The 26,365-nt window shown below is 43.1% G+C and overlaps 1 protein-coding gene across 1 annotated transcript in view; it reads right to left on the reverse strand.

Moving 5' to 3' along the window:
- Window positions 1-373: 373 nt before the first annotated feature.
- Window positions 374-26,365, reverse strand: part of GRAP2 (GRB2 related adaptor protein 2) — a 48,554-nt gene continuing 22,562 nt past the window's right edge. Inside the window, exons 2-8 of the mRNA XM_077934952.1 lie at window positions 18,836-18,921; window positions 14,840-14,931; window positions 13,361-13,480; window positions 9,423-9,594; window positions 5,310-5,441; window positions 3,085-3,201; window positions 374-2,469 (exon numbers count right to left, since the gene is read on the reverse strand). Of these exons, the coding sequence (XP_077791078.1) occupies window positions 2,290-2,469; window positions 3,085-3,201; window positions 5,310-5,441; window positions 9,423-9,594; window positions 13,361-13,480; window positions 14,840-14,931; window positions 18,836-18,913 (891 nt within the window). The 5' untranslated portion in view covers window positions 18,914-18,921 and the 3' untranslated portion in view covers window positions 374-2,289. The remainder of the gene's footprint in view (window positions 2,470-3,084; window positions 3,202-5,309; window positions 5,442-9,422; window positions 9,595-13,360; window positions 13,481-14,839; window positions 14,932-18,835; window positions 18,922-26,365) is intronic.

Consider the following 26,365-nt stretch of genomic DNA (forward strand, 5'->3'; position numbering starts at 1 on the left):
GCAGTATGTATTTAAGCTTTAGTTGTGAGTGCTGGGTGTGGGGTGGGAAGCACCTGATTTTACTTCTGTTTGCTTAGACTGACAATGGGTATGTCAATTTCATTAGGAACTGGCATGGTTTTGCTAGCTGATTTTTTAATTTCAAATGAAATAATAGCTTAACACTTAATTATTACTTCCTGAAGTGAATGATATGATTGGGTGAACACAATTAGCTAAATTTCAGCTAAGATGCACAATTACTGTACTTCAGGTTTTAGGATTTTTAAACTTCTTTTTTTATTGTACTTATGACAACCCCAGTTGCCCTTTGGTTGTATATTTGCCTCTTTGTTTCAATACTGCTAAATAACCATCTTTATTCAAAGTAATAGAAACTCAATATATTTTTAATGAGTATAACTTTATACATTCTCAGGATTACGGAGTAGCCCCTTCTGGAGCACTCCAACAGATAGAAATAATATAGCACTAAAATCTTTTTTAACAGCAAGTACATAGTTTGTCTTCACAAAAAAAGGCAGGGCATTGGATGTTGGGATGTAGTTGGATTATTGTCACCTAAGTAGGATTGCCATGTGTCCTCTTTTTCCAGGACACACCCTCTTTTTCAGGGGTAAAATTCAAGACAAACTGCATTTATTTGCTTTGAATGGCTGTCATAGCGTCCTCTTTTTTGCTCCTCAAAATACGGCAACCCCACCTAACAGGCAACAGCTAAAGACAATTGCCTTGCTTGTACATCATGCTAACCCAAACAGCCATGGGCATGAGTCCTCCCAGAAAAAAAAAACACCTTTGTAAGAACTCATGATTAGTCTGGAGAGAACTAAACTACAAACATGGATTTGGATAAGATTCAAAACCAAGCTGTGGTTTAGCTCAGCATAGCAGTAGAACGACTGGGGAAGAGCAAAGCAACCACAATATCATGTCCCATAGCCCTCATGCTTGCACCATACCATGGTTTGGCTTAGCATGACAAATGAACCAAGAGAAGCCCTAATGGATCAAGCCACCACCATTTGGTAGAAAACCGATACATGTTTGCCATATGGAATGGCCCTATGTCTTTATGTGGCTCCACATGGTTATTGAGACTAGACACACACAATGATGGTGGTATATCAAATGGCCTTAAACCAAATGGCCACAATGCAAATTGCTCTACAGAAATGGGGCTCCTGCTGCTGACTGCTGCAGAAGAGCTCTGTGAAGAAGAGCTTTTTTTGGTTCTCTAGCTAGTACTAGGGTTGCCCAAGCCCAATCCAAATTAAACACAAAACAGCAACAGCAAATCACAAGTCCACTCCAAGACAACAGAATTGCAGTGTTTTCAGATGATGAATTGCTGAACAAAATAAGCATGCATATACACCTTTGCAACAGTCTGAAAGGGCAACCAAACTAGAGAACAATAATGCAAAAATTTCTTACTTGGGAATTCTATAATCTTACAATAAAGGGGAATCAGGGTATGTAAATACATTCCCAGAACAAAACAAAAACAGGAGTTGCACTGCATTTCCCCCCACTGGGCATGCTTTTTCCTGAGTTTGAAATGCAAATGACGGGTCTACTGATCTGTGAACTGAACACCGATTCATTCTTTTGCCTGGCCTCTCCCTGTGTTTCAGGTGAGCAGTCTGAAGTTAAAAAATTAAATAAAATTCAAGCACTGTATGTACACTTATAAAGTTAAACATACCTTCATCCACTTTTTAAAAATTAAAAGCAAACAATAAATTATAAAATAGTTGAAAAGCTGTTCGAAGGAGGATACAATCAGAGTTGTTTCCATATGAAACACATGACTGCCTGGTCTCTGAACTCAAGATGGTGACATAAAAAGCTCAAATTATGTACATCTATAAGCTCAAATTATGTACATCTGTATGCATTCTGCATACAGAATGCAGACAGAACTGTACCCAATTGACATGAAGTTTCATAGTTCAGCTGTGGCAGTCAAACAGCTATGAAGTTGGGATGGCGCACAGGGTACTTGAGGTGAAACCAAAACTTTCTCTGAAGAATTGCTTAAGAAATAGCCACTGAAAGAAAGATGCATGTTAACTTAGATCTGTGAAATGAGACACAGTTCATAGGAAGTTAAGTGAGCTCTTTTAGACAACCTAAGGCTCTTGCTACCATTAAGAGTAAAAATGAAAAGAGCATAAGCTCTTTTAATATTGAGTGCTGAATAGTTGGTGCTAGGATTGCGCATGAAAGGTATTGATAAGATGGTGCATTCTCATTAAAACAGAGACAGTCACAAACCATGTAAATTTACCAGGACATTGGCCCTACATAGTTGGCAGGAAAGAGACCCAATTTTCCATGTAAAGAGCCTCTCCACCAGAATGCATCAGAGTTGTCCAGGACTTCAATGACATCTCCAGCGTAGAAACCTAGCTCATCTTGCTCCACTGCCTCAAAGTCATACAAGGCACGGACCCATTGTGTTCGCTAATAACAGAGGAAGACAAAAGAAAGTGTCAGCTGTAGAATAACATGCCCCACCAAGCCACTGATGGCCTTTCTAACTAGCTATATTTGCACAATAAGTATGGGAGTGGTTGAGTCTCATTTGTTGAACAGAGTGCACATCTTCCTTCAAGGTTGCACATCTGTTGCATAGACATACCCAGCAAATGAAATATTTTGTTTTGGGGAAAATAAGACACTTGTCCTAGATAGCCATCAGTTCCCCGATACCTTTGTATTTCTTATGGTTTCCCCCTTTTTTCTTGGTTGACCATGGACTCAGGCTGTCTTTTTACAAAATAATAATAATAATAATAATAATAATAATAATAATAAATGTAAGGAACTTTGTACAGCGTAAACTATTTAAAATGTCACAGCTATATCTAAAAATAAAGTGATGTTACTACTCCTTTCCCATCAAGGATCTAACAAGAGAACCAAGTTCCTGAACTTGCATAAAAGTTTAGCATAACTTTTATTTCGAAGTGGCATATGCAGAATAATACATGTAGTGTTGCTCTTTGAATAGAAATGTGCCTCACATTCCCCTAGATCTAGACTCTGCCTCTCAAGAAAGACAGGTACCTGCCATACCTGTGGTTGCTGTGCTGGATCGGTGTGTCTCCGGAACACAGATGGCCCACTCCCTTCTCCATGGTGTCTTTGGCTCTGAGACGTATCTTTAATGTCCAGACTCCTGCCGCGTCGGTCCTAGAATGTGAAGAGAATAAGATAATGATGAATCTGTTCTATTGGGGATCTGATACTTTCATAGTTACCTGCTGAACAGGAAACACTTTGGCTATGTACACACTGGTGGCTTAAAACACAGCGAGATTGTTTCCTCCTGCTGTTTTGCAAGTCATATTAGCACTTTTTTGCACACACCAGAGAGAGGGAAAGGAAGTCCTCAGCCAATGTGCATTACCTGTTTGGTTTCCCTGCATCTGCAACTGCCTGCCCCCACCATGTACTCCTTTTGTGAAGCTGTCATCTGCACATGTGCTATGGCTGTCTCAAATGTACACACCTCAGCTTAATTTCAAAGTGAATGTGTCTTGTGTTTTCAGATTGGATGGAAGCAGGAGAATTTCTCAAGAGACTGTAGTGTACGTATGAATTGTGGCCAATGTCATGCGCACTGTCATGCGTAATGTCATGCATACTCAGCTTCAAACACCAGCAGTGGGAGGGCACTGGAGTAACCAGTGATGTGTACAAGGCATTTATTACAATTTCTGTCACATAATGGAATATATATGTAGTGACTGGCATTGAGTTTTTGTGCCTGGTTATTTTATTTTTAAACTGGACAACTGGAAATCCTGTTCCTATTTTTCTTTGAGGCTGCAAACACTTCCACCTCTGTGCAAAATGCTTGTCTACACTGCAGTTGACTGCAATTTGCTTTTGCCTTAGGCAGAAAAATGTCATGGGCCAGCACTGAGCAGTGTCTTACATCAGCTTTATCAAATGCCACTTATTAGATGCCTGTACTATTGCACTGTGTGGGAGGCAATCAGAGGTGTGGCACAATCCATTACTGTGTCAAATGTATTGGCCAATTTGGAGTAAAGCTTTTGTCAGGAAGGTTTGTTGTTTACACCTATCCACTGAAACAGCTTTTACCAACCCAGCACCTTCCACATGTTTTTGACTATAACTCCCATCAGCCCTAGCCAGCACAACTATGCTGGGCTGTGGCTGATGGGAGTTGTAGCCCAAAACAACTGGGGGGCTCCAGGCTGATGAAAGCTGTACTGAAGGCAGGCATGCATGCAGGCAGGCAAGCTCTATTGTCCATAAAATAACTACTGCCCTTTAGAACTGCTAAGATTATTGTTTGTAGCACTGGAAGTATTTTCCAATTTCCTCTTACTAAATGTAACATTTCAAACTGCCCCTGAAGGTGTCTTACCTGCCTTTCAGCCAGCACAAAAGGTCAGTGCGACTCAGTGCAGATATGTATGTCAATTGTTCCCCACTAGAGATGTTAAGAGTGAGTCAAAATCAGTTTGACTTTAAACCAGGTGTGTGTGTAGTTCACGTTTCTGCTTGATGTCAGACATATGACTCATATATAGTTAGCATGGTTGTTTTTGATGAGATATAGCCTCCATCCTTTAATAGAGGCCACTCTTGTCTTGTGTACACATAGCATAGTTTAGGGCATGTTTACTCTGTTATAAGAACACCCTTTCCTTGGAACATTCTAAGTTGCAGTATTTCCAGCTTTCTCCAGTACGTGACTTTCCTCCCCTCCCCGCAGGTCAGATAGGATTCTCAGATATTTCTTTTACATGCATCCTTCTAATTGCTGCCACATGGACAACCTGGAGAAGAGCCAGGGGGAAAACACACTATTTAATATATTTTATATGTTCTGAGCTGCACAGTTATGCCTAAAAGATTGGCTAGGTGTATCAATTCCCACCACACCTCAGCACGACCGAGTGTAATCTCAAGATCATGCAGGAAGACATGCAATAAAATAAGAAGAATCCTGTTGGATCAGACCAAAGGTCCAGCTTAGTCTAGCATCTTGTTTTCAGGCTATGTAAACACTATAGCTTTAAAGCACTTAAGAAGCGCATTTCCCCTCCAAAAAAGAATAATGGGAGCTGTCATTTGTTAAAGGGTGCTGGGAGTTGTAGTTCTGTGATGGGTAAACTGCAGTTCCCAGGTTAGTTTGTGAAGTGGGGATATGTTTTGAATGTTTGAAAGTTACGGTGCATGTGCAGCCTTGGAGTACCTAGCCAGATGTCTATGGGAAGTCTGCAAGCAGGACAGAGCAACTCAGGTCCATCTCTTTCTGTTACCTGCTTATGCTGCCAAGATGCTGATTGATCCACATCTTTGTTATGCCCTGATGCTCCTGCTTCTTTGCCATGTCCTCCATTCAGGTGGAGCACTTCCTGTGTCTTTTTGGCCAGGTTCCATACAGCGGCTTCCTGGAAAGAAAGAGGTTTATCCTGTTACGTTTTGTTCATCCTTCTAGGTATTCTTTCCCAGAGTGCTTCCAGACAAGGCTTCATATCACAAAGGGATAACTCAGAACCATTCCCATCCCCTTTGCGCATGATTGGCACCTTATCTTCCACACATTCCATTTTCTTAAGGCATGGATATTCATCACTATCCTGACAGTTACTATTGACACCACTGGGCAGAACTCAAAGGAATGTATTCATTCTGCTGCTGTTGTTTTTGTCCCTTGCCTCATTTATAGTCATGTCTAGAGCATGAGATAGTGTCCAAAAACATTCATAGCTGCAGCTTATCTGAGACCTTGTGCTGAGAAATCTGACATGTTCAGACCCTTTACTGCCCCCTTGATACTAGAAACAATAGGTAATACTGCTTTACTAAAGCTAAGGAGGTGGAGACCTGATCAGCAACTTGGATGGAGATCCCCAATAATCTACACACATACAATGAACATATATGTATGTGTATGTTTATGTGTGTGTATATATAAAACTTAATATTTTACATGGCAGGCAGTTTATGTAATAAACATGTGCGAAGGAGACTCATTTCTCTAAAGGCATGGCACAGATTCGCCACAAAGCCATGGTCAATTGTTAGATTTAATTTTTTAATAATAGTTTTTGCGCTCAACTTTTTTTTGCAAGTTGTGGCATATTTAACTCTTTGGAAAACTCCGGCATTTTTCATAGGGTTTAATCACACACAGAGAGCTTCAGGAATGTCTAATCTTAATCATTAGTGATTTGACTGTGTTTTAAAATTAAGCTTTTTAGGCTTAATTTGTCTTTGCAACTGGATCTGCCAATATTTCTACAGCTCCTGCAATCCTAACAAGCATATACAACAGTGGAGTCAGAAAGAAAGACCCCTATCCTTTAATTTATGTATATGTTGGTTGTGCCAGCTGTCAGCTTTGCTTCCTGGTGTTTTCACACTTGAGGTTTAAATCACCTTTGAGCCTCTCTTGCTCTGCTTATGCTAGCCAGGGATCCTTGCCAATGCAGAAGAGATAGCGGATAAAGATGCTTTTGTAATGCAAATTGGCAGTTCAGATTCACATAGGCTTTTTATTTGCAATACAAAATGAAGGAAGCAAAAATGGTTTAAGGCAAATGCAGAGGAGGGGTTGCCAGGTACTAAAAGGAGGCACAGAGATGTCTGTTCTAATGTGGATAGCAAGCTTCCTGTGTTGTCCGTATGACATTCTCTCCCAAATCACTGTCTTCCTACAATTTCCCCTCCCTCAATCAAGATTTTTTCATACCCTTTCCATTTTAGAGTATTCTTGGTATGAAAAAATCCCTCAGCCCCAACACTGTCTCTTACTGGCTATATGTAGAGCTGGGTAAGCAAGGGCCATATTCCTTTCTGGCCAACCTTCTGAGGGCCACATGCCAGTGCTGGGAAAAGCAATGAATGTTAGTTTTACCTTTAAAAACAAACAAACAAACAAACAAACAAACAACAACAATTTATTTATACACTGCTCATCTGGCTGGATTTGCCCAGGCACTCTGGGCTGCTCCCAACATTATATTAAAAACACAATAAAACATCAAACATTAAAAAATTATCTAAACAGGATTGCCTTCAAATGTCTTTTAAACGTCAGATAGTTGTTTATTTCCTTGAAATCTGATGGGAGGGTGTTCCACAGGGCAGGCACTACCAAGAAGGCCCTCGTTTCCTGTAACCTCACTTCTTGCAGTGAGGGAACCGCCAGAAGACCCTCAGAGCTGGACCTCAGTGTCCGGGCCGAATGATGGGGGTGGAGACACTCCCTCAGGTATACTGAGCTGAGGCCGTTTAGGGCTTTAAAGGTCAGCACCAACACTTTGAATTGTGCTCAGAAACGTACTGGGAGCCAATGTAGGTCTTTCAGAATTGGTGTTATATGGTCTTGGTGGCCATTCCCAGTCACCAGTCTAGCTGCCGCATTCTGGATTACTTGTAGTTTCTGAGTCACCTTCAAAGGTAGCCCCACGTAGAGCGTGTTGCAGTAGTCCAAGCGGGAGTTAAGCAGAGCATGCACCACTTTGGCGAGATAGTCTGCGGGCAGGTAGGGTCACAGCCAGTGTACCAGATGGAGCTGGTAGACAGCTGCCCTGGACAAAGAATCGACCTGCGCCTCCATGGACAGCTGTGAGTCCAAAATGACTCCCAGACTGTGCACCTAGTCATTCAGGGGCACAGTTACCCCATTCAGGACCAGGGAGTCCTCCACACCTGCCCGCCCCCTGTCCTGCAAAAACAGTACTTCTGTCTTGTCAGGATTCAACCTCACTCTGTTTGCCGCCATCCATCCTCCAACTGCCTCCATACACTTACACAGGACATTCACTGCCTTCACTGGTTCTGATTTAAAAGAGGTAGAGCTAGGATTGTACACCAGGATTGTTTCCGCTCACACACCCCTTGCTGTCCTCCATCCTGGCAAATAAGAAGCATTCTCAAAGTTCAAGGATGTATTCTAGCCAAGCAAAGACACTTGAGGAGACTCAGGGCAGGTGCAGCGTGTGGTCTGGGATGAGTCCCGACATTCAAACTCAGGACGCAAGGGAGAAACGTGCTAAGAGGAAGGCACGCTTGGCAAATCCACACCGTGATCAACTCCCGCCCAGAAACCAATGTCCCCACTGTGGAAGGACGTGTGGTTCCAGAATTGGCCTCCACAGTCACTTACAGACTCATTGTTAAAACCGTGTTTATGGAAGACAATCTTACTCAGTGACGAGTGATCGCCAAAGAAGATCCTTGACTTAGACAGTCGGATGCTTTCATGCTTCTTTTCTAATTGAATAATCCCTGATGCAAATACTTGAAGCCATTTACCCGTCCTTTCACACAAACACACTTCTTTACTTTCCAAGACAGTGTTTTAAAAATGGATATAACTGGCTGGAAAGAGGTCGGCAACATGATCCTCTCTGCCAGGTGTGTCATTGCTTCTCTTTGAAGCGGATAAGGAAGTGCTCCTCCCTGCACAATGCGGGTTACAAAACTTCCTTGCTATTATGGGCACAATCTATTTTCTGCTTTGCCTCAGCATTCACATCCTGGTAATTTAATATCAGAGTCCACATCCTGGTTAAGCAGGGCTCTCTGGTTACTGTAGTTACCGTACCTCCTCCTTCTCAGTACTGCACTGTGAGTAATGGTTTACAACCTGCGACCTGTCGTTTCTTTGTTCTTCTGGCACAGACTGAAACAAGCTGCCAGCAACGTGGGATCTACCTACAACCCAGGGTTACCTTTTGTGCTCTGGTCACACCCACACCATACATTTTAAGCACCCTTAGCAAACTAGTTTCTAGGATTCTCCTTGATTATTAAGGTGGTATAAGTGTGATTCAATGTGTGGTGTGGATGTGACATTTCTCTCTCCTTTCAGTGCTCCATTCATTCTGGGTTTGTTTTTTTTATCACTATGCTTAAACCATGCCTCTTGTCTCCGACCTCAATGCCTCCTTTGCATTCTGTGTAGATTGCTGTTAGGAGTAAAATAAATCAAAACAAAAGACGGCAGTGAAATGAGATTTTCAGCTTCAACAAAAAGTGTATCCTTTCAATGAACCAGCATGAATGTTCTTCCCATAGTTCCACCATAGTCCCCACCTTCTATTCCATTGAAGACCTTTATTTTTAGGCAAGCCGTCCCAGAGGGGCAATTCCCAGTCATGCTCATCGTCAAATTTCATGAATTTTACTACATTGCTTGGTCTGGAAAGTTCACTTCCTGGTTCACTTATAAATGTCTCCAGGAAAATCAATTGATTTTTATAACATTAAAGCTAACAAAAAAAGAAAATGAAAAGAAAAGGTGGGATTGGGCACAAGTTTGTCTCATGGAAAAAGTCCATTAGGATGCCTAATTACATGCTTCTGCTTCATATATACTTATTCACCCTGGCTTGGTAAAAACAGAGCTCCTTGAGATTTACCTGCTGTTCTTTCTGGGTCTCATCCCGCAGGAAGATCTGCGCATGTCTGGAGATGGAAGAAGTCTTGTAGAATTCCACAAGTTTATTTAGTGACAGGAACTTTTCGCTCCACAAAAAGTAGTTGCCCTTTGGGTCCCTCATCACTTTAAAGTGTTGTACGTTCTCTTCATGTCTGGGTACCAAAGGGAGAAAACAAAACATTTGACAACAGTCTGGGATTCCCACTCATTTAATTTTTGAATGGTTTTGTTTTGCTTTGTATCCTACGTTAATGACATTCAGAAAGGAAACATTTGGGATGAAAAGCAGTCTTTGGAGCAGTTGTGAAAATGCTTCGAACGCTGGCAGAAACCAGAATGGGATAGAGCACTAAAGCTATGCTTAAAATCCTTAGCATTTAGAGACCTGTGAAAGGCCTTTATGAAGAGCAATGGTGCTGTATTAATGAAAATGGTCAGTCAGGCCCTCTTACTAAATATTTAATCACACAAATCATCAAGGCAATTTTGAATTAACATCCATCACCAGAGGAGACATGATGGAGCAGTAACTTCCTAGGCATCTGTTGTTCTAATATAGCTAAACCAATGTAATACAAGTCAATTTAAACCAATGGCCAATATGAAGCCCACTAACACAAGCATCAGTGCTCCCATGAATAGCTTGTATGATACCTGGCCCAACAGAGAAGGATGAAGGATAAACCACAGCCTTTTTGTGTAAGGGTACTCACTAAACAGGGATGAGGAACTTCAGGCCCAGTGGATAATGCAGCCTTGCACCCTATTTGTTTGGCCCTTAGGACTCTCCCCCCAGGCCACGCTCCTCTCTACAGGCCTCTACTTCCCCTCACTGGCCCCTACTTCATACCCTCCTTGAGTGCTTTTGCCTGCCTGGAATGTCTCCTTGAACTCTGATAATGCCTCTTGCTTGTTGGGAAGGAGGATAGAGATGGGTGTGTGCATGTAGAAACTAGCCAACTGTACAAAGCTAAACTTTCCATTTGCTGCTTCAACCACTCATGCTTCTGGTGCTCCTCCTCATTGGCATGTGGCCCTCAGAAGGTTGTCCAGAAGCGAATGCGGCCTTGAGGTGGGAGGAGCTTCCCCACCCCTGTTATAAAGGGTCAGGGCAGAAGGAAACTATCTTCATGGTTTCTGCATTGCCAAATACAGGAAGGAAAGTCCCTGCTCTTACTTCGGTTAGGTTATATTTGAGAATAAGGTAGGTCACTTGGAGGAACCATAGCTCAGTGGCAGAGCACATGCAGGTTAGGCCAAACCCAGCTTGAAAGCGCCTGGGGCAGGAACACCCACTGGCTACCCATACTTTGCTCTTAGTGGGACGCCACTCTGGGCTCCTCCCTGTTTTAAGCTTCTCTCAATGCCTGTTGCTAAAGCAGCTGAAGGAGTATCGCCTAAGAGCGAGTGGAGCAACTGAACTGCTCCCTATCATTTGAATTGCTGCCAGTTTTGTCTTGTGCTTGTTTACCTGCCTCCAGCAACTCAGCAGGCAAAGTCAGGTTCCCACCCACATCGCTTTCTTCTTGTTTTAAGTTGCTGCCTGACAGTATCTGAGCCAGTATGGTTAAGAGTGCTGGACTAGGATCTGGGAGACCAGGGTTTAAATCTCCTCTAAGCCATGAAGCTTTGTGGGTGACCTTGGGTCAGCCACTATCTCTCAACCTAATCATGGAAATATCATAGAAGGGATCCTGAGGACCATCTAGTCCAACCCCCTGCAATACAGGAATATGCAGCTGTCCCATCCAGGGATCAAACCTGCAACCTTGGCGTTATCAGCACCACGCTCTAACCAACTGAGCTATCCAGGCTCTACAGGCTGCTGTGGAGATCTTATGGAGGAGTATGATGCCTCAAGCTCCTTGAACAAATGAATAAATGTAGTAAATCAATAACGAAAATAATTTGTCTCGTGTCTTTATTTATCCTGGTGGGGGGCGGGAACTCGCCACGCAACTAAAATAATTTGTCCAAAGGCAATGGCTATGGGAGTCTTCTTGTTTAGGGTGATCATTTGATACTGTGAACAGTATTTCTCAAAAATCTACAGATGGCTTGGGCCTAGTGTCACATGCCTCAGCTAGCTTCACACACTGGCAGTGGGAGCCCACTGGAGCCAAAATAAATGGTAATGTGTACAAACCCCAACAATGTCTGGAGGGACTCAAGGTTCCCACCTCTGATTTAATGGGGTGGTTCTGCTCCATGTCCCAGCTTGTTATATATTTGTATGTTGTACAGGCTGAAATAACATTACGTTTATTTCAACCTGTATGTCTTTAGCTTGATTGATTGGCTGTTATTTCAAAGAGGGCTTCGTGCTGCTACTGTAAAGATGGTTGCTATTTACCTGTTATTGTTTTATGTTTCATTTCGTTTTGGTTTTATTGTTGGAAGTCATGTTGTGTGCTTTGGCAAAGAGGCAACTCATAAACATTTGAAAAGATGGAATAATGGTCTACCTGGGAAAGAGGAAGCATCACACAGCCACTTTTGAGAGATGCTGTGCTCTGTTTTCAATTACAAAAGGATGGCTGTGGTGGAGTGGGGAAGGAGGGAGGGAGGCTGAGAGAAAAAAAACATTTCAGCATGCAAGCCAGGACTATAAGGTCCATACTGGGCAAGAAGGCTGCTGATCTTTTTTGATTTATCATTTATTTATATATTGCTTTGCAGGCGAATCTCGCAAAGCAGTTTATGTAGAACAGGTAAAACAGTAAGCACCACTCAAAGCTATATAAACAGCCAAGGCAAGGTGTCTTGGGGAGCTGCGGTGAGGTGGGGGGGCTCTTTTTTTTTGAAAAACAACAACACAAAATCTCTCTTTCTCCCAGGGCAAGATAGTTCCTTGGGCAGCTTTGTGGTGATCCTGTGGGAGGGAGAGGCCACCTCAGGTAAACTACTGAGAGCCAGAGGGTGGAGAGCTCTCCACGCTGTTGTAGTTTCTCTCCCTCTCAGGGCAAGATGGCCTTGCAGTGGTGGTTTGTTTGTTTTTTGCTTTATTGTGTATTCTGTGCTCTCGTTTTGTATTTTTATTTTGCGAACTGCCCTGTGATCTTCAGGTGAAGAGTAGTAGACAAGTTTACTAAACAATAGTAAAATAGTAAAAATAAGGAAAGTTTACCCCTCACTGAGCAATTAATACCATCCTACAGATGCCTTGCAGCCCGCATGAGAGCCGCCTCCTCCAACTAATTTTTCTCTGAAATATAAGATACTTCCCCATCAAGTCGTAATATTGCAAATGGTTCATTTCCGCAAACATTAGCAGCAGGCTTTTAATTTACTGGATTTCCCCTGCAAAGCGTAAATCTGTATTAAAGGGGGTGGGGAATACAACCCACTGTTTTGATGTCGATGCCATTGTGTGAACATAAAAGTAAGAACAGCTACAAAAATAGGAGGGGAAATAAGGTGTGGGTCTGGTATAGGTTGAGCTCTGCTTGAGCACTAGAGCTACAGTGGGCAGCTGCATGTCGGGGTTCAGTTCTTCTCAGGTCTGGAAACAGGGCTACCTTGGAGGAAGAGGAGGAGAAGAAGCAGGACCCCCTACAGAGGACCATACTGCCAGTGACCCCGATACACCTTCGGACCTAGACATTTCAGTCACAGGACTGGAGGTCTCCAGACCAGTCGCCTGACTCCCTGGTTGGCTCTCTGAATATGTAATACATACTGAAGTATAGGATTGCATCGTTTATATATTTTATTGGCTGATGTTTTTATATTGTAAGCTATTCTGTCAGGCCTCGTTGGAAGCAGATAGCAGGATAACAGATTCGTAATTAAACAAATCTTCATACAGAGAAACAGAAAGCAGGCCTGTTTAAAAATGTCAGCTGGAGGGAGAACTCCTCTGTCCCAAACACCAGTCTTTCCTAAAAGGTAGGTAAGAAGGCTACAAAGCACAAATACCTGACAGAGATGGAGAAGTCGCCTGGACGGTTCTGAGTACCTCGGACGATGAAGGAGCCCACTTTGTTGCCCCTGAGCATATTCTCTGCCTTATGGCGGGATACGTCTTCATGGAACCAGCTGAAAAGTACAACAGATTGCATTCATAGGTGTAGGTGGTGAAAAAGAGAGACAGAGAAAGAAAGAAGTAAAGAAAGAAGTGATAAAGGGGGGGGGGGAATGGAGAGAAAATTTACAGTGAGCCAGGTAAAGAAAATAGAACAAGCCAGCTACTTGCTAATGGAAAAACTGAGTAAAAATAAGTAAATGCACCCCTATTTTGGAAACCCCAAACTCCAGCATGTGCTGCTTTCACAAAGATCAAGAAAGCCTCTTTCAAGTGGTGATGACACCAGGGCAGGACATGGGGGCAGAAGTCCAGGGCCCCACTCACCAGAATGAGCAGGTGGGCCCCTGCATGTTGTGGGGCTGGCATATGCTATACACATGACCATCCAAAGAGGGGGAAGAGGGGGGCATTAATTAAAGGGTTTCAACATTCACAGTGTTTCAAAGCTCAGAAAATGGAAGTATGCCATTCCTATTGTTAAATGTCATGACTATATGTAGGATGTCCCTCTATATCAGATCCTTAGATTCATGTTCAGAAGGCTCATAGAACTGAGCTTATATCACCCTAACGTACAACCCAAGGCACAGGTACTTGCAAGAGAAAAATGGATGAATTTTGTCTTAAAATGAAATAAAATATAGGCCTGCATTTTGTTTTTTGAGTTCTCACCCTTCAGCTGCCAGCAGATGAAACTGCTCTATACAAAAAGCTCCTTTTGGTTCCATCCAGCAGGGGCCAGTGGTGCAACACATACAAGCCAACGGCAATCCCCCAGAGGCTACAAACACTGTTCCTCGCACACCTGCTCCAGGTTAATAATATGCCAATAATTATTTAGAAGTCTGCACTGCCACGCATGTAGTCTACTGAAGTCAAGCCACCAGGTGTACTCTCTGCTACAACACAGTACTTTAGGGGGGGAAAGCTTTTTTTATATAAAAAGGATGCAAAGTAGTTTGATTGTCGCTGTTGTCTTTAAATCTGCAGAGAAGGATAATAAACTTGCATATGGTACCACAGCATATGAGCACAAGAGGCTGAGAAGTTTATGCCTGGGCACTGTGAACGTGGTTTAATTAGCAGCTTTGGTGCAAACCATAATTTACTTAAGGGCTGCTAAAGCAGGATCCTGCACTTAACAAATGACTGAGATGTCCCTCTCTGCCTCATGCACACAATAAATCCTCTTTTTACAATGGAGCAGGTGCACAGGGCTGAAGATCAAAATAAACATCGCTTTAATTGCGTGTCTAGCAGGAGATTACAAAATGTTAATTCTAGGAACACCCTCACCCCTGACTTTCATCAGGACCGCAGTGTACAAGGACATGCTCAAGTTAAACACCTAGAAGAGTTGACATACTTACCTGGGACTGTGAAAATCTATGAAATTCTTTGGGACATATCCTTCATAACCATTCAGCTCAGCCTTGTACCACTCTTCCTTAGAGCTTAAAATCTGTGCACCAAAAGGAGAGTCAGTATTAGTTTAAAGGATATATAGGTCTTATTCTACTCAGGTTTTAAATGTCCCATGACCCCTTTCTGGCACACTCCCCACTGTTAGACATTTGTCAACTTGTCTGCAAGGTTCTGAACCAAGCTTCAGCAGTTCTTTGGGGAAAACCTCAATTTTTTCTCCTTAGAGCAGGTGTGGGAAAACTGGCCCTCCAGGTGTCGCTGAACTACAACTCCTACCATCCATGGCTATGCTTGCTGAGGCTGATGGAAGTTGTAGCTCAGCAGCACCCAAGCACCAAAAGGTTCCCCATACCTGCCTTATAGAAATGATATGGCAAAGCCACTGTGCCTAACTGAGAGCCCAATTCATGCAGTTTGCATGCGAAGGGTGGTCTACCCAGTCAAGGGACAGTGGAGATGCACTATTGTCCCTGCTGCATGACATCTCCCATCCTCAGTGTTTACACATTCGGTGAGAATGTCTGCAGGCGGAAAGCCCATGCACTTGGATCTCTACATGCCTGGCCTTCCCTAGGAGATGGAACCCTGACTGCACAGGATTCCGGCTCCTGTGGGAACCTACCCATCTAGAGGTATAAATGCTCAGGCTCTGCTCCTGCAGATGTTCATGGATGGTGGTGGCGGCAATGGTGTAACCATGCTGCCCCTTGTATAACACAGTAAAATGTATGACGGGTGCTGAAGTGTTCACAAGATACAAGGATGCAACTCCAGTAAAAGAAGCAAGGTTCCCAAAATAAAGGCAGAGTGGGGGTGTTGAGGACATGTCCTCAAAACATGTCCTAGCTGGAACCTATTCAAATTAGGAAGCAGGCTGTGAAACCTTTCCCAAACACTGATTGGTTAATTGCTGAAAAAATGGTTCAAGGGGCGATAACCCCTCTCCTTAAAGTGGTATGTACAGGGTCTTAGACTTGTAGAACTTTCAGTTTATGCTTCTTTTGATGCCTTAACAATGCTTTGCCTTGGGAGAATACAGACATCTTCAGGAGTCAAACACACAAACACATACAGATACTTGGCCAGTGTGGAAGACTTCTGCAAGACTCATCAGCTGCACTGGACTTTGCTATCTCAGTAAATTGGTTTCCTTGTTTAACAGTTGCTGCTGTTTGTTAGTGACTAATTACAGTGCTACTTCAGTCCTGCCTGATAACACAGCTTTTTCAGCCTGCACACAGATATGGTCACTCAGCTACAGAGACAAGCGACCCTCCTCTGTTCTGAAGTGGTAATTTCACACTACAGTACAGCAGACAGAATTTTCTGATCCACAAGTGGTGCAGGCCCAGGGATTTTAAGGCTGCCATGAGGGTGGACGGGCGTGGACAGCTACTCCCTAGTCACTGCCTGCTGCCTACAGGGAAGCATGAGAGAGAGAGAGAGAGAGAGAGAGAGAGAGAGCGAGAGCGCAGCAAAGGTTCATTTCTCACACTGCAAAATCACTTTGCAAAGGTGCCCACTTGGCAAGTAGTATCCTGCTCTGCAATGTAGTTAGCATAATAATTAATCCATCCCTGTAGCAAATGAACCAGACTTCAAAGGTAGGCAATGCAGTCGCAAGAAAAAAGGAAACAAAGCAAGTAATTTGAAAGGACAATCACAGACCGGATAAGTATCAAGGGCTCTTGCAGAAAAGCAGCCACTGTGGGAGCAAAACATGCATTTGGAAGAAGTAAAACTAGGAGGAGGACACAGAGGTATTAGAGGAAGTGCTCGTTAGTTTTGCCCAAATTCCTGCAGACTTGTTCAGATGGTGGAGGGATCTGGATATGTATTTCTAATATGTCTGTGATGAAAGAGTTCTGCTTTGAAGATCTTACAGGGGGCTTAAGGAGCTGTGTGAGAGTTTTTTTAATGGGTTGCTTTGCTTTTAGTGGTCTGCACCAGGAAAATACCAATCCTTCCATTTAACTAACAGGGTGGAGAGTGGCCAAAAAATGCCCCCTGATTCATACAGCAATGCCTGTATTAGATCCTATAGATGTTTACGTGGAAGGACGTCCCACAGACTTAAATGGGACTTACTCCCCAAGTTAAGTGTGTGCAAGATTGCAGCTTTACTTGTGCTGACCTTGCACTAAAGCAGCTGAGGCATGGAAGCAAAAAAGCCCCAAAGGGCAAAGAATTGTAAACTTCTGCCCACTATAGGCAATAGAAACATGTCCTTAATGTTTTCCACTGACCACGGATTTACCAAAACCCACCAAGCTCAAGTCAATGTAGAGAAATGCACTTAAGTCCATTGATTTCAATGTCTAGATGTCTGCATTGAATTGTGGCCATTGTGTTTTGGCTCTACCTCTTCATGCATCAATCCTTTTCTGAATTTTTTGAAAATGAATATATCTGCATTCATCGTAGAAAATCTCGCTTTATTTTTTCTCTTCACAGAAATAACCACAACGTAGTCATCTGGTGAACCTTAGTGATGGCACCTCATGCCAAACTACCAAAAATATGTGTGGCTAGGAACCAGCTAGATTAGCTATGCCTGTGGCAGAACTAAATATCACTTAAAATAATTGCAGCTGTTTATCTTCCCATGGTCCAATGCTCAAACGGTAAAAATACTAAAGGCGACCTCTGTCTAATGCTTACTTTCCTGGAAAGAGGTACCTGGAGCAATCAATTTCTCTGGTGCATGGAGGGCTGGCTTCTGATCATTTTTCTAAACAAGGGGTGGCAGTGTGAGGAGATAGGTTTCCTCCTGTCAGTGGGCCTCACACTTCCTGCTTCTTTCATCTTTTCCACATCAGGGCTGCGTCCCATTTCACTTTTCAAAAACAGCCTGATACTTAGTATGTACATGTTGTGTGAAATAGAGATATTTCACAGTTAGGTTACTGTTCCAGAGGACAGCCTTCCCACAACCTGGTTGGATTATATATCCCATTAGCCCCAGCCAGCATTGGCAAGGGTCAGAGGAGATGGGAGTTGTAGTACAAAACATTTGGAGGGCATCAGGTTGGGGGAGGCAGTCATAGGATTTGAAGAACATTGGTAAACAAGACACACACCCCGTACCCACATTGTCCCAAATGATTTCCTTGTGCATAACTTCCTTTTTTTAAAAAATTGATTTTAATTCGTTTTGCTACATCAAACATTAAAACAAACGAAAGAAACATACATAACACATACACACAAAAAAGAAATATATAAAAAAGAGAAATAATAATAAAGAAAACAAAAGAAAAAACATCTCCTAATATAAGATACCAACAAATTAGGTTACATATACTAAATAACACACAACACTAATTGACTTCCCTTCATCTCGGTTTCAGAATATATTATATGATTTTTTATCTGCAGTTTCTTTTCCTCAAAAAACTCTTTACATCACAAGTGTTATGTCACACCTACTGTGATTTTTAGATTTTTTACCTCTGTTTCCATGTATGTCATAAATTTATTCCATTCTTTGTTAAACTTTGTCTTTTTGATTTCTTATTTTCTGTGTCATTTTTGCTAATTCTAAATAATCAAATAGTTTGGATTGCCACTCGTTTATAGTTGGGATTTTTGATGACTTCCAATTCTGCGCTATTAGAGTTCTAGCAGCCACTGTCGCGTACTGAAATCCTTGTGCATAACTCTTCCATTGTTTGTGATTGCTTAATGACCTTGTAGAAGGTGCTACTTTGAGTCTTTGTTCTTCTTGTTCATCTTTGAAATGCAGATTAAAATTTTGGACTAAGAAGGATTCGCTTTTTACTATGCAACCTGGGAATTATCAGTGAACCACTAATCTACCGGTGCCAGTTGTGGGTTTGCTGGCTTATGGGATGGATGGTTAATACAAGCACATAAGCATTGAGCAGAACTTACAGTGTTAAAAGAGAAAATACTTGGGTGAAACCTTGGTTTGCACTTACCTTCAGAACATCCCCAGCCCGGAAACTCAGTTCATCCTCTCCTGTTGCATTGAAGTCAAATTTTGCAGTAGCTTCCATACTGTCTCCTGTGAAGGGATTGATGTTAAAGCTTAGTATAGTATTAATATCTGTTTTGCGGAACTGTACTGAACACAGGAAAGCTTATTATGGCCCTTTTACTCAGGGGATCTTTGGACGAGCTTGTTCTATAAGTATTTCCCCACTTGGACAGGTCTCACTAGACTATTATGCCACTACGGACACCAGCATAATCGAGTCACAATCCTAAATTCAACTCAACCTGTAACAGGGTCAATAGTACAATTGGCCAAAGTCAGAAAAGCTAAGCATCGTCACACTGAAATACATTCCCACAGCCTTCCCCATCATCAAATCAATCATTATCTTGGGCAACATCATCATCCCTGCAGGAAAGGCACTATCAGTCAACGTGCACCAATGGCCAGATAATTCCATTTACGTCTTCCAGCCTAGTATACAAATACACACACCCTCTGCAAAATGCACAAACAAGTGGCCAGAAAGAGACACCAGTGCTTCCTTATGTACATAGTGTTGCATATGGAGAAACCATATGCTTCTCAAAAGGAGGGTTTCAGGCTTGCTGAAGGAGCAGTGCCTCCACATGAGAATTTCCATAAGAATGCGCAGGATGCAGTTTACAAATGGCCTTCAAGGGCAGCAACTTTCTGAACCGTGCATTACAATAGGTTAGTTGTGAAGTTGCCTATGCATGCTTAAAACACATGTCTCCAAGAGAAGGATCAGCTGGGGTTTCAGCTGAACCAGAAAGAGGCAGCCCAGACCACAGTGTGAAAATGGCTTCGATATCCTCTGGGATTAAAAAAATTGTTGAGAAATATAAATAAAGACAAGGGGCAGGTTATCAATTCTCACAAATGTCAGAATCAGAGATGGAAAAGCCTACGACCCTGCAGATGATGTTGTACTACAACTCCCACCCTCCACAGCCAGCATGGCCAATGGTCAGGAATGAGGTTCAATCACGTCTGGAGAATCACAGGTTTCCCATCCCAGCTGCAATGATGTCAAAATACCAACAGGTGCACATGAGCTCTACAAGAACTCCATTTTGGCACCAAATAGAGATATTTACATAGTGCAACGGTGTTGAACCTGTGGACCTCCAGATGTTGCTGGACTCCAGCTCCCATCAGCTCTGATCATTGACAATGCTGGCTGGGAAAGATGGAAATTGGAGTCTAACAATATCTGGCTGGTCAGAAGTTCCCCAGAGTTTCCACTGTGGAAGAAGACACCATTATGAATACAGTGGTACCTTGGTTCTCAAACTTAATCCGTTCTGTAAGTCTGTTCCAAAACCAAAGCGTTCCAAAACCAAGGTGTGCTTTCCCATAGAAAGTAATGCAAAATGGATTAATCCATTCCAGACTTTTAAAAACAACCCCTTAATCAGCAATCTAACATGAATTTTACTACCTAACAAGATCATAAAATGAAAGCAATAAACAATGTACTGCAGTTACACAATCAATCCATCAGTAGCTGAATTGGGTTCCACACAGTCACAAAAAAAGAGCCTCAAAAACAAAAATGCTAAATAAATAGCAAAAACAGACAGACCTCAGCGTAACACTCAAAACGGAAGCATGACACTCCAATCGTCAGCTTAGCACTCAAATCGTCAGCGTAACACTCAAAATGGAGCACGTTCTGCTTCCAAAAAAAGTTTGCAAACTGGAACACTAACTTCCGGGTTTGCAGTGTTTGGGTTCCAAGTTGTTTGAGTACCAAGGCATTTAACAACCAAGGTATCACGGTACACTATTGTGTTTCTGTCTTCTAATAATGCCTTCAGATGGATCAAATATACAGAACTTGAACATACCTCAGATGAATGCACTGGGGTCTGATTGTGCTGCAGACAAAAAGGCTTGTTTTTACGTTTGCAAGTGATGATGCTAGGATAAAGGACAGGAAAGCTCCTCTTACCATTTCCTGCTAGCAGGGTTGTGATATGATCTGAAAGGACTATCGATGTAACAGTCCCTTTACCTCAATCTGCTGCTCTTCCCTGCTCAAGCTGCCAAGAGCAAGGCAGGAAGTGGCTCACTTTATAGTGCATGCAAGAGGCTGTACCATGAACAGCAGCTGAGAAATAGGTAACACAGCCCTTGCAAAAATCTACAGAATATGCTTCATTACCCATAATTCTTTGTTATTGCATTGTGTTCATACTTTTTCTTTTTTTAAAATAGAACTTCATGAAACAAACACATAAAAACTAAAACAAACCAAGCCAAGGTTGGCGTGGTATGTTACATTCACAAGAAGAAATAATAAAGGTGGTTTTCCAGATATTTATGATGCTACAGATATACGAGTACCGTCAGAAGAAATGAAAGAACACATGACTGGCGCATTGTGTTCATTCTCCAAATGTTGGATTACAACTCTGAACAGCCTGAGTCAGAATGGCCAATATAAATTTTCCAAAAACCATATTCCAAAAATACAGCGTTTCCATAAAGTTAGAATATTCCAAAAATATTGTAAATTGCTTTGGGATGCCTCTTGCAAAGCAATTAATAAATAAAATAATTAGAAGAACAGGAACAAATGTTAGCCATCCCTGCTCTAAAACAGTCTTATCAAATGCATAAAATTGTAACTGATATGCCACAAACTTGACAATTTTACACCCAACTTCCAGTCCTGTACATCATCTACAGAAGGAGAATAATTAGAGTCTGGAAATCATTCATGGATTCATTTGTTCATTTTCTGCCATCTGACTCCTCTGTGCAACCCCCCTTGTGCAGGTTCTAAACATGATAGAGCATGGGAAATTTACATACAGATGAACCAGCTTGCCTTAGGATACATGACTCATACCTAAATATGGGAACACTGGAAGGGGTCGACAGCCATTTATAATGGGCTGTAAATTATACGAACCAACATGCACGAGACAAAACACCATAGCAGGCTTGTGAGGTGAGGCGCATGTGTGATGAGGCATGACAATTTTGAAGGAGTTTGGTGCCCATTTTTGTGATTCATAATAGAAGAATGGAAAATACAGGGCCTCCAAGACATCCATTCTGGAGAGATTTACTAGAATTAAAACAGAACACTCACCTAGGATGAGAGCACCATACAGGAACCTCACTATTTGTTCTGTTGTAGGTTGATGAATATTTATTATGCAATTTACTGGAAACTTCAATAAAATGACATTTGCAAAAACAAAAACACCTTTAAGGCTGCAGTCCTATATAGGCTTACCTGGAGTGAGTCCCATTGAACTCAATGGGTCTTACTTCTGAGTACACATGGTGAAAACTGCATTAGGATTAGCTGCTGTTTTTATCTTTCTGTCTTCGGCTTACATTGTTTTATCTTCCTGCTCTGCTCCCATCTTGCTGGTTGTTTGCTTTTTACTTATTTCATCGTATAAGTTGCCTTGAAGTTTTGTTTTTACAGTAAAGAAACCTCAAGGAGCGCCCCCCCTCCAACTGCTGCTAAATTACATGAACACCATAAACCCAACTCACGAGATCTATCTGCGGAGAAGAAAGGGTGTCAGTGGGTGGGACTCGTAGACCTCAAAGCATATTGAAGTTGCTTTGTGTGCATTTGTGTGTGTGCACTGACACATCCCCATGCATGAGTCAGAGGCATACTCCTGTGCTCTACCACATGTAGAAGCTACATGTCAAAGCCATTTATGAACCAGCCCAAAGTCCCTTAGCAAGAAGTGAGGGCGTAGCCAGGGGGTCAGCTGCACCCCCCCTAAGTAAATAAATAAAAAGACTTAACTAAAAGTAGAAACAATCAGAATATTTGAAACAGAAAGGCTTGCTGAGGTCACTTGGATGATGTTGTGGCGCATTCTAGTGACACAACCCAACTGAGTGACAGGCATGGCTTCCGCAAACTGACCTATCACGTCGCAGGTTCTGGAACAGGACAGGTAGGTGTCCTGCCCCCCCCCCCATAAATGCTGGCTACTCCCATGGCAACAAGTTCCTCTCACAGCAGAAGTAAAATATGCTAGTGAGGAAGGCACAAGTGTTATGTGAAGGGGGTGGGTGACCTCATCACTTTTAAGGTAATGGTCCACTGGAGACGCATCACTGAGAGTTATCACCTGTCATTCCTAAATAGAATGACACACACTTCCTCCTGGGTGTCTTTCGGCACTTTCTGTTTCCTTGTTGCTTATTTTAGATGAATTTGAATTCATGTGACTGAACACGAGACAGGCAGAATGGAGGCCAGGCGTCTGGCAGCCGACACCCAGATTAGCTGGCACAATGTGACCTTGTTGTCCAGCATTCTGTTTAGGCTGCAGTTCCTGGGAAGTACATGCCGTGTTACTGTACAGCCTTACAGCTTGGTCTGCCTTGAGTGGCAGTAGCTCCTGCAGCCTCTTAAGAATTTGCCAGTAAGGCAGATCCAGAGAGTTGGGAGGCCATTTAGCTCAATCCAGTGCTTCATCTGTCACTGCCAGTTTCCTCGCTACCTCCCCGATTAGCCCATGAAATCCAACGCTGCCAGCAAAGAGTGCAGACTGGAGAGAGCCTTCGAAAGCTAAGAGCTATGCAGAATAAAGTAGTTACAGATGTTGATTTACGATCAGTCAAATAAAAGAAGTACTGTACACAGAAGCGGCGACAAACTTGGAGGGTTGGGAGTCTTAAAACTTTATACCTGCAAAATGGAGATTTATTAAATTCTGTCAATGATTAGAATCATACCACACATAGGACCTGTTTTTATATCATTCTAGAAACTTTTATATCATCATGGATGCCAGTATACTTACTCATTTTGAAGAGAAAATGTAAACATAGCTTACAATTGGCAATGATGTATCTTACCACAATCCACCATTAAGAGTTTTCTCCATTAAATAACAATATCCAGAAGAGTAGCTGTGTTAATCTGGTGTGGCAAAAATGCCTTGCAGCACCATGAAAACAGTGGATACAGAGTACACATGTTCTACAGGGCCTCTTTTAAAAGACTCACCCTGTATATAGCTGCATAGTTGAACTTCCTGATAAATTATAATCCCGCAATTTCATGTTGGACACTCAGGGCTTTCTTTACCCGGGGGTGGCAAGGGCAGTGGTGCACCTGGGCGCCAAATTCTGGGGGACGCCAAATGTATACCTACTGTAAACTGGTCCCTCTTGATCGGCGGCAGTGAAAAGCAATGGAGTGAAAGTCCCTACCCCCCTCTTCTGTCATTCTGTTACTCTGTAGCGTCAAATATTCCCGCCGAGTCAGGAAACAAAAGCAGTTATTTCCGCTGCGTCGTTGTTACAGGTGAGCAATTCTCCTCCCCCAAATGTCAACAACTTTGAGTTTGCCTCCCCTAAAAAATCTGGGGGCGGCAAAACTAAATTTGGAGGCACTGAGCTGATCTTTGCACCCTGGCAGTGCATATGCTAAAGGCGGCCCTGTGGACACTACAGTATTAATGGAGCAATTCAACCTGCTTTTGCATCCTTCACCCAGCCCCTTCTAGCCTAAGACCCTGCTGGTCTCCCTCAGAGGGGTGCAGCTTCACTCCATTGGTACAGAGTTCCCTTCTGCCCACCACACGTACATCAGGCAGAAGTCTGAGCTGGCCTGGGATACACTGGACCCCAAGCTACCCCTGATGTGATCACATGACAGCATCAGGAACAATCCAAGCTCAATCATTGTGCCAGCTCCAGTTTGGCATCGATTTGCCCGCCCCCCTAATCTTCCACCCCAGCCACTGTGCCCAGCAGGCCCACAGATGTGGTGGTGGCCCTGCCTGCTCTGTGAAGCCCCATTGGGCTATGGGGGGTTGGTAAAGGTAAATGTAAAGGGGCCCCTGACGGTTAAGTCCAGTCGCGGACGACTCTGGGGCTGCGCCACTCATCTCACTTTACTGGCCGAGGGAGATGGTGTTTGGCCGCAGACAGCTTCCTGGTCGTGTGGCCAGCATGACTAAGCTGCTTCTGGCGAACCAGAGCAGTGCACGGAAACAGCGGCGTAGCGTGGGTTGTCAGCACCCAGGGCAAGGCAAGTGATTTGCGCCCCCTAACCCATGGATTTGCGCCCCCTAACCTGTGGATTTGCGCCCCCTAACCCATGGATTTGCGCCCCCTAACCTGTGGATTTGCGCCCCCTAACCCATGGATTTGCCCTAACCCCAGATGTTGCGCCCGGTGCGCCCGGCCCCCCCTGCACCCCCCACGCTACGCCACTGCACGGAAACGGTGTTTACCTTCCTGCCGGAGTGGTATCTATTTATCTACTTGCATTTTGATGTGCTTTTGAACTGCTAGGTTGGCAGGAGCACGGACCGAGCAACGGGAGCTCAACCCGTTGTGGGGATTCGAACCGCCGACCTTCTGATTGGCAATCCCTAGGCTCTGTGGTTTAGACCACAGTGCCACCCTCGTCCCCCTTGGGAGCTGGATGGCTCCCTAGATAGCTAACTGTCCTTATGCTGCATCTCTTATAGGTATGGGCTATCCTGGTTTCTGATAGCCCCAAAATCCTGGTCTTAAATTAAATTCCCTGCTGGGGTGAATAAATAAATTGCTAGAGAATCTTCACATAAGCTCGTAACATTCCTAATGAGAGAGAAAGCATATTGGAAATTTACAGCTTTATGAGAAATCTCTTTGCATGGATGTATCTTAAATGAAACAAATAATGTATGAATATAAATCTACATCCCACCCCCCCTTCTTGCTACAACTGCACTTTTTGTGTACAATACTTATTTTCTGTGCCAAATTATAAACCAGTAGCTCATGTGCTTGTATATATGGTTATGTTATTGGTCCCTGCAAACTGCACTGCAGACAAGTTTATCCCTGCACAGTTACAGCCTCTGCCCACCTATTTGCATACCCTCCAACATTTCTCAGATGAAAATAAGGACATCCTAAGGAAAAGCGGGACATTCCAGGATCAAATCAGAAACCGGGATGGCTTGTCTAAATCAGGGACGTCCCAGGAAAATAGGGACACTTGGAGATTCTGTACCGCAGGTACAGGAGATGGTGGGGGCATGTATGGGTCACAGACCGATATGCTTGAAGAAGCAACACCCTTGTCTGGCTTTCCCATGTCGCATCAATCATCATCTATCAAGAAGCTAATATAGCAAGATAGCCTTCCCTATCCTGGGGGCCTCCCATTGCATTGGACTGCAACACCTGATGGGGGTTATAGTCCAAATCATCTGGAGGGCACCTGGTGGAGGAAAGTTGTGCTAAAGCATCAAAACAGGCACATGGGAAATTCCCATGAAGATGTGTGTCAGTAATAATTCTCTGGTAATTTATCCTTCCTCTTCATCTCTTGCCTGTAAAACGGTGCAACGGCTTATAGTTTAAGACAATTACACAGTCAGAAAGAAAGGATTTTTATTACATCTTGAGGAGCTGGCTATATATTCAAAAACCCTTTGCAGGCTAAAAGAGCTATCATAAACTTGTTGAAAAGGCAGTTCTCAGGATAGGCGTGTGT

This window comes from Podarcis muralis, chromosome 10, assembly GCF_964188315.1.
Source record: "Podarcis muralis chromosome 10, rPodMur119.hap1.1, whole genome shotgun sequence".
Classification (NCBI taxonomy): Eukaryota; Metazoa; Chordata; class Lepidosauria; order Squamata; family Lacertidae; genus Podarcis; species Podarcis muralis.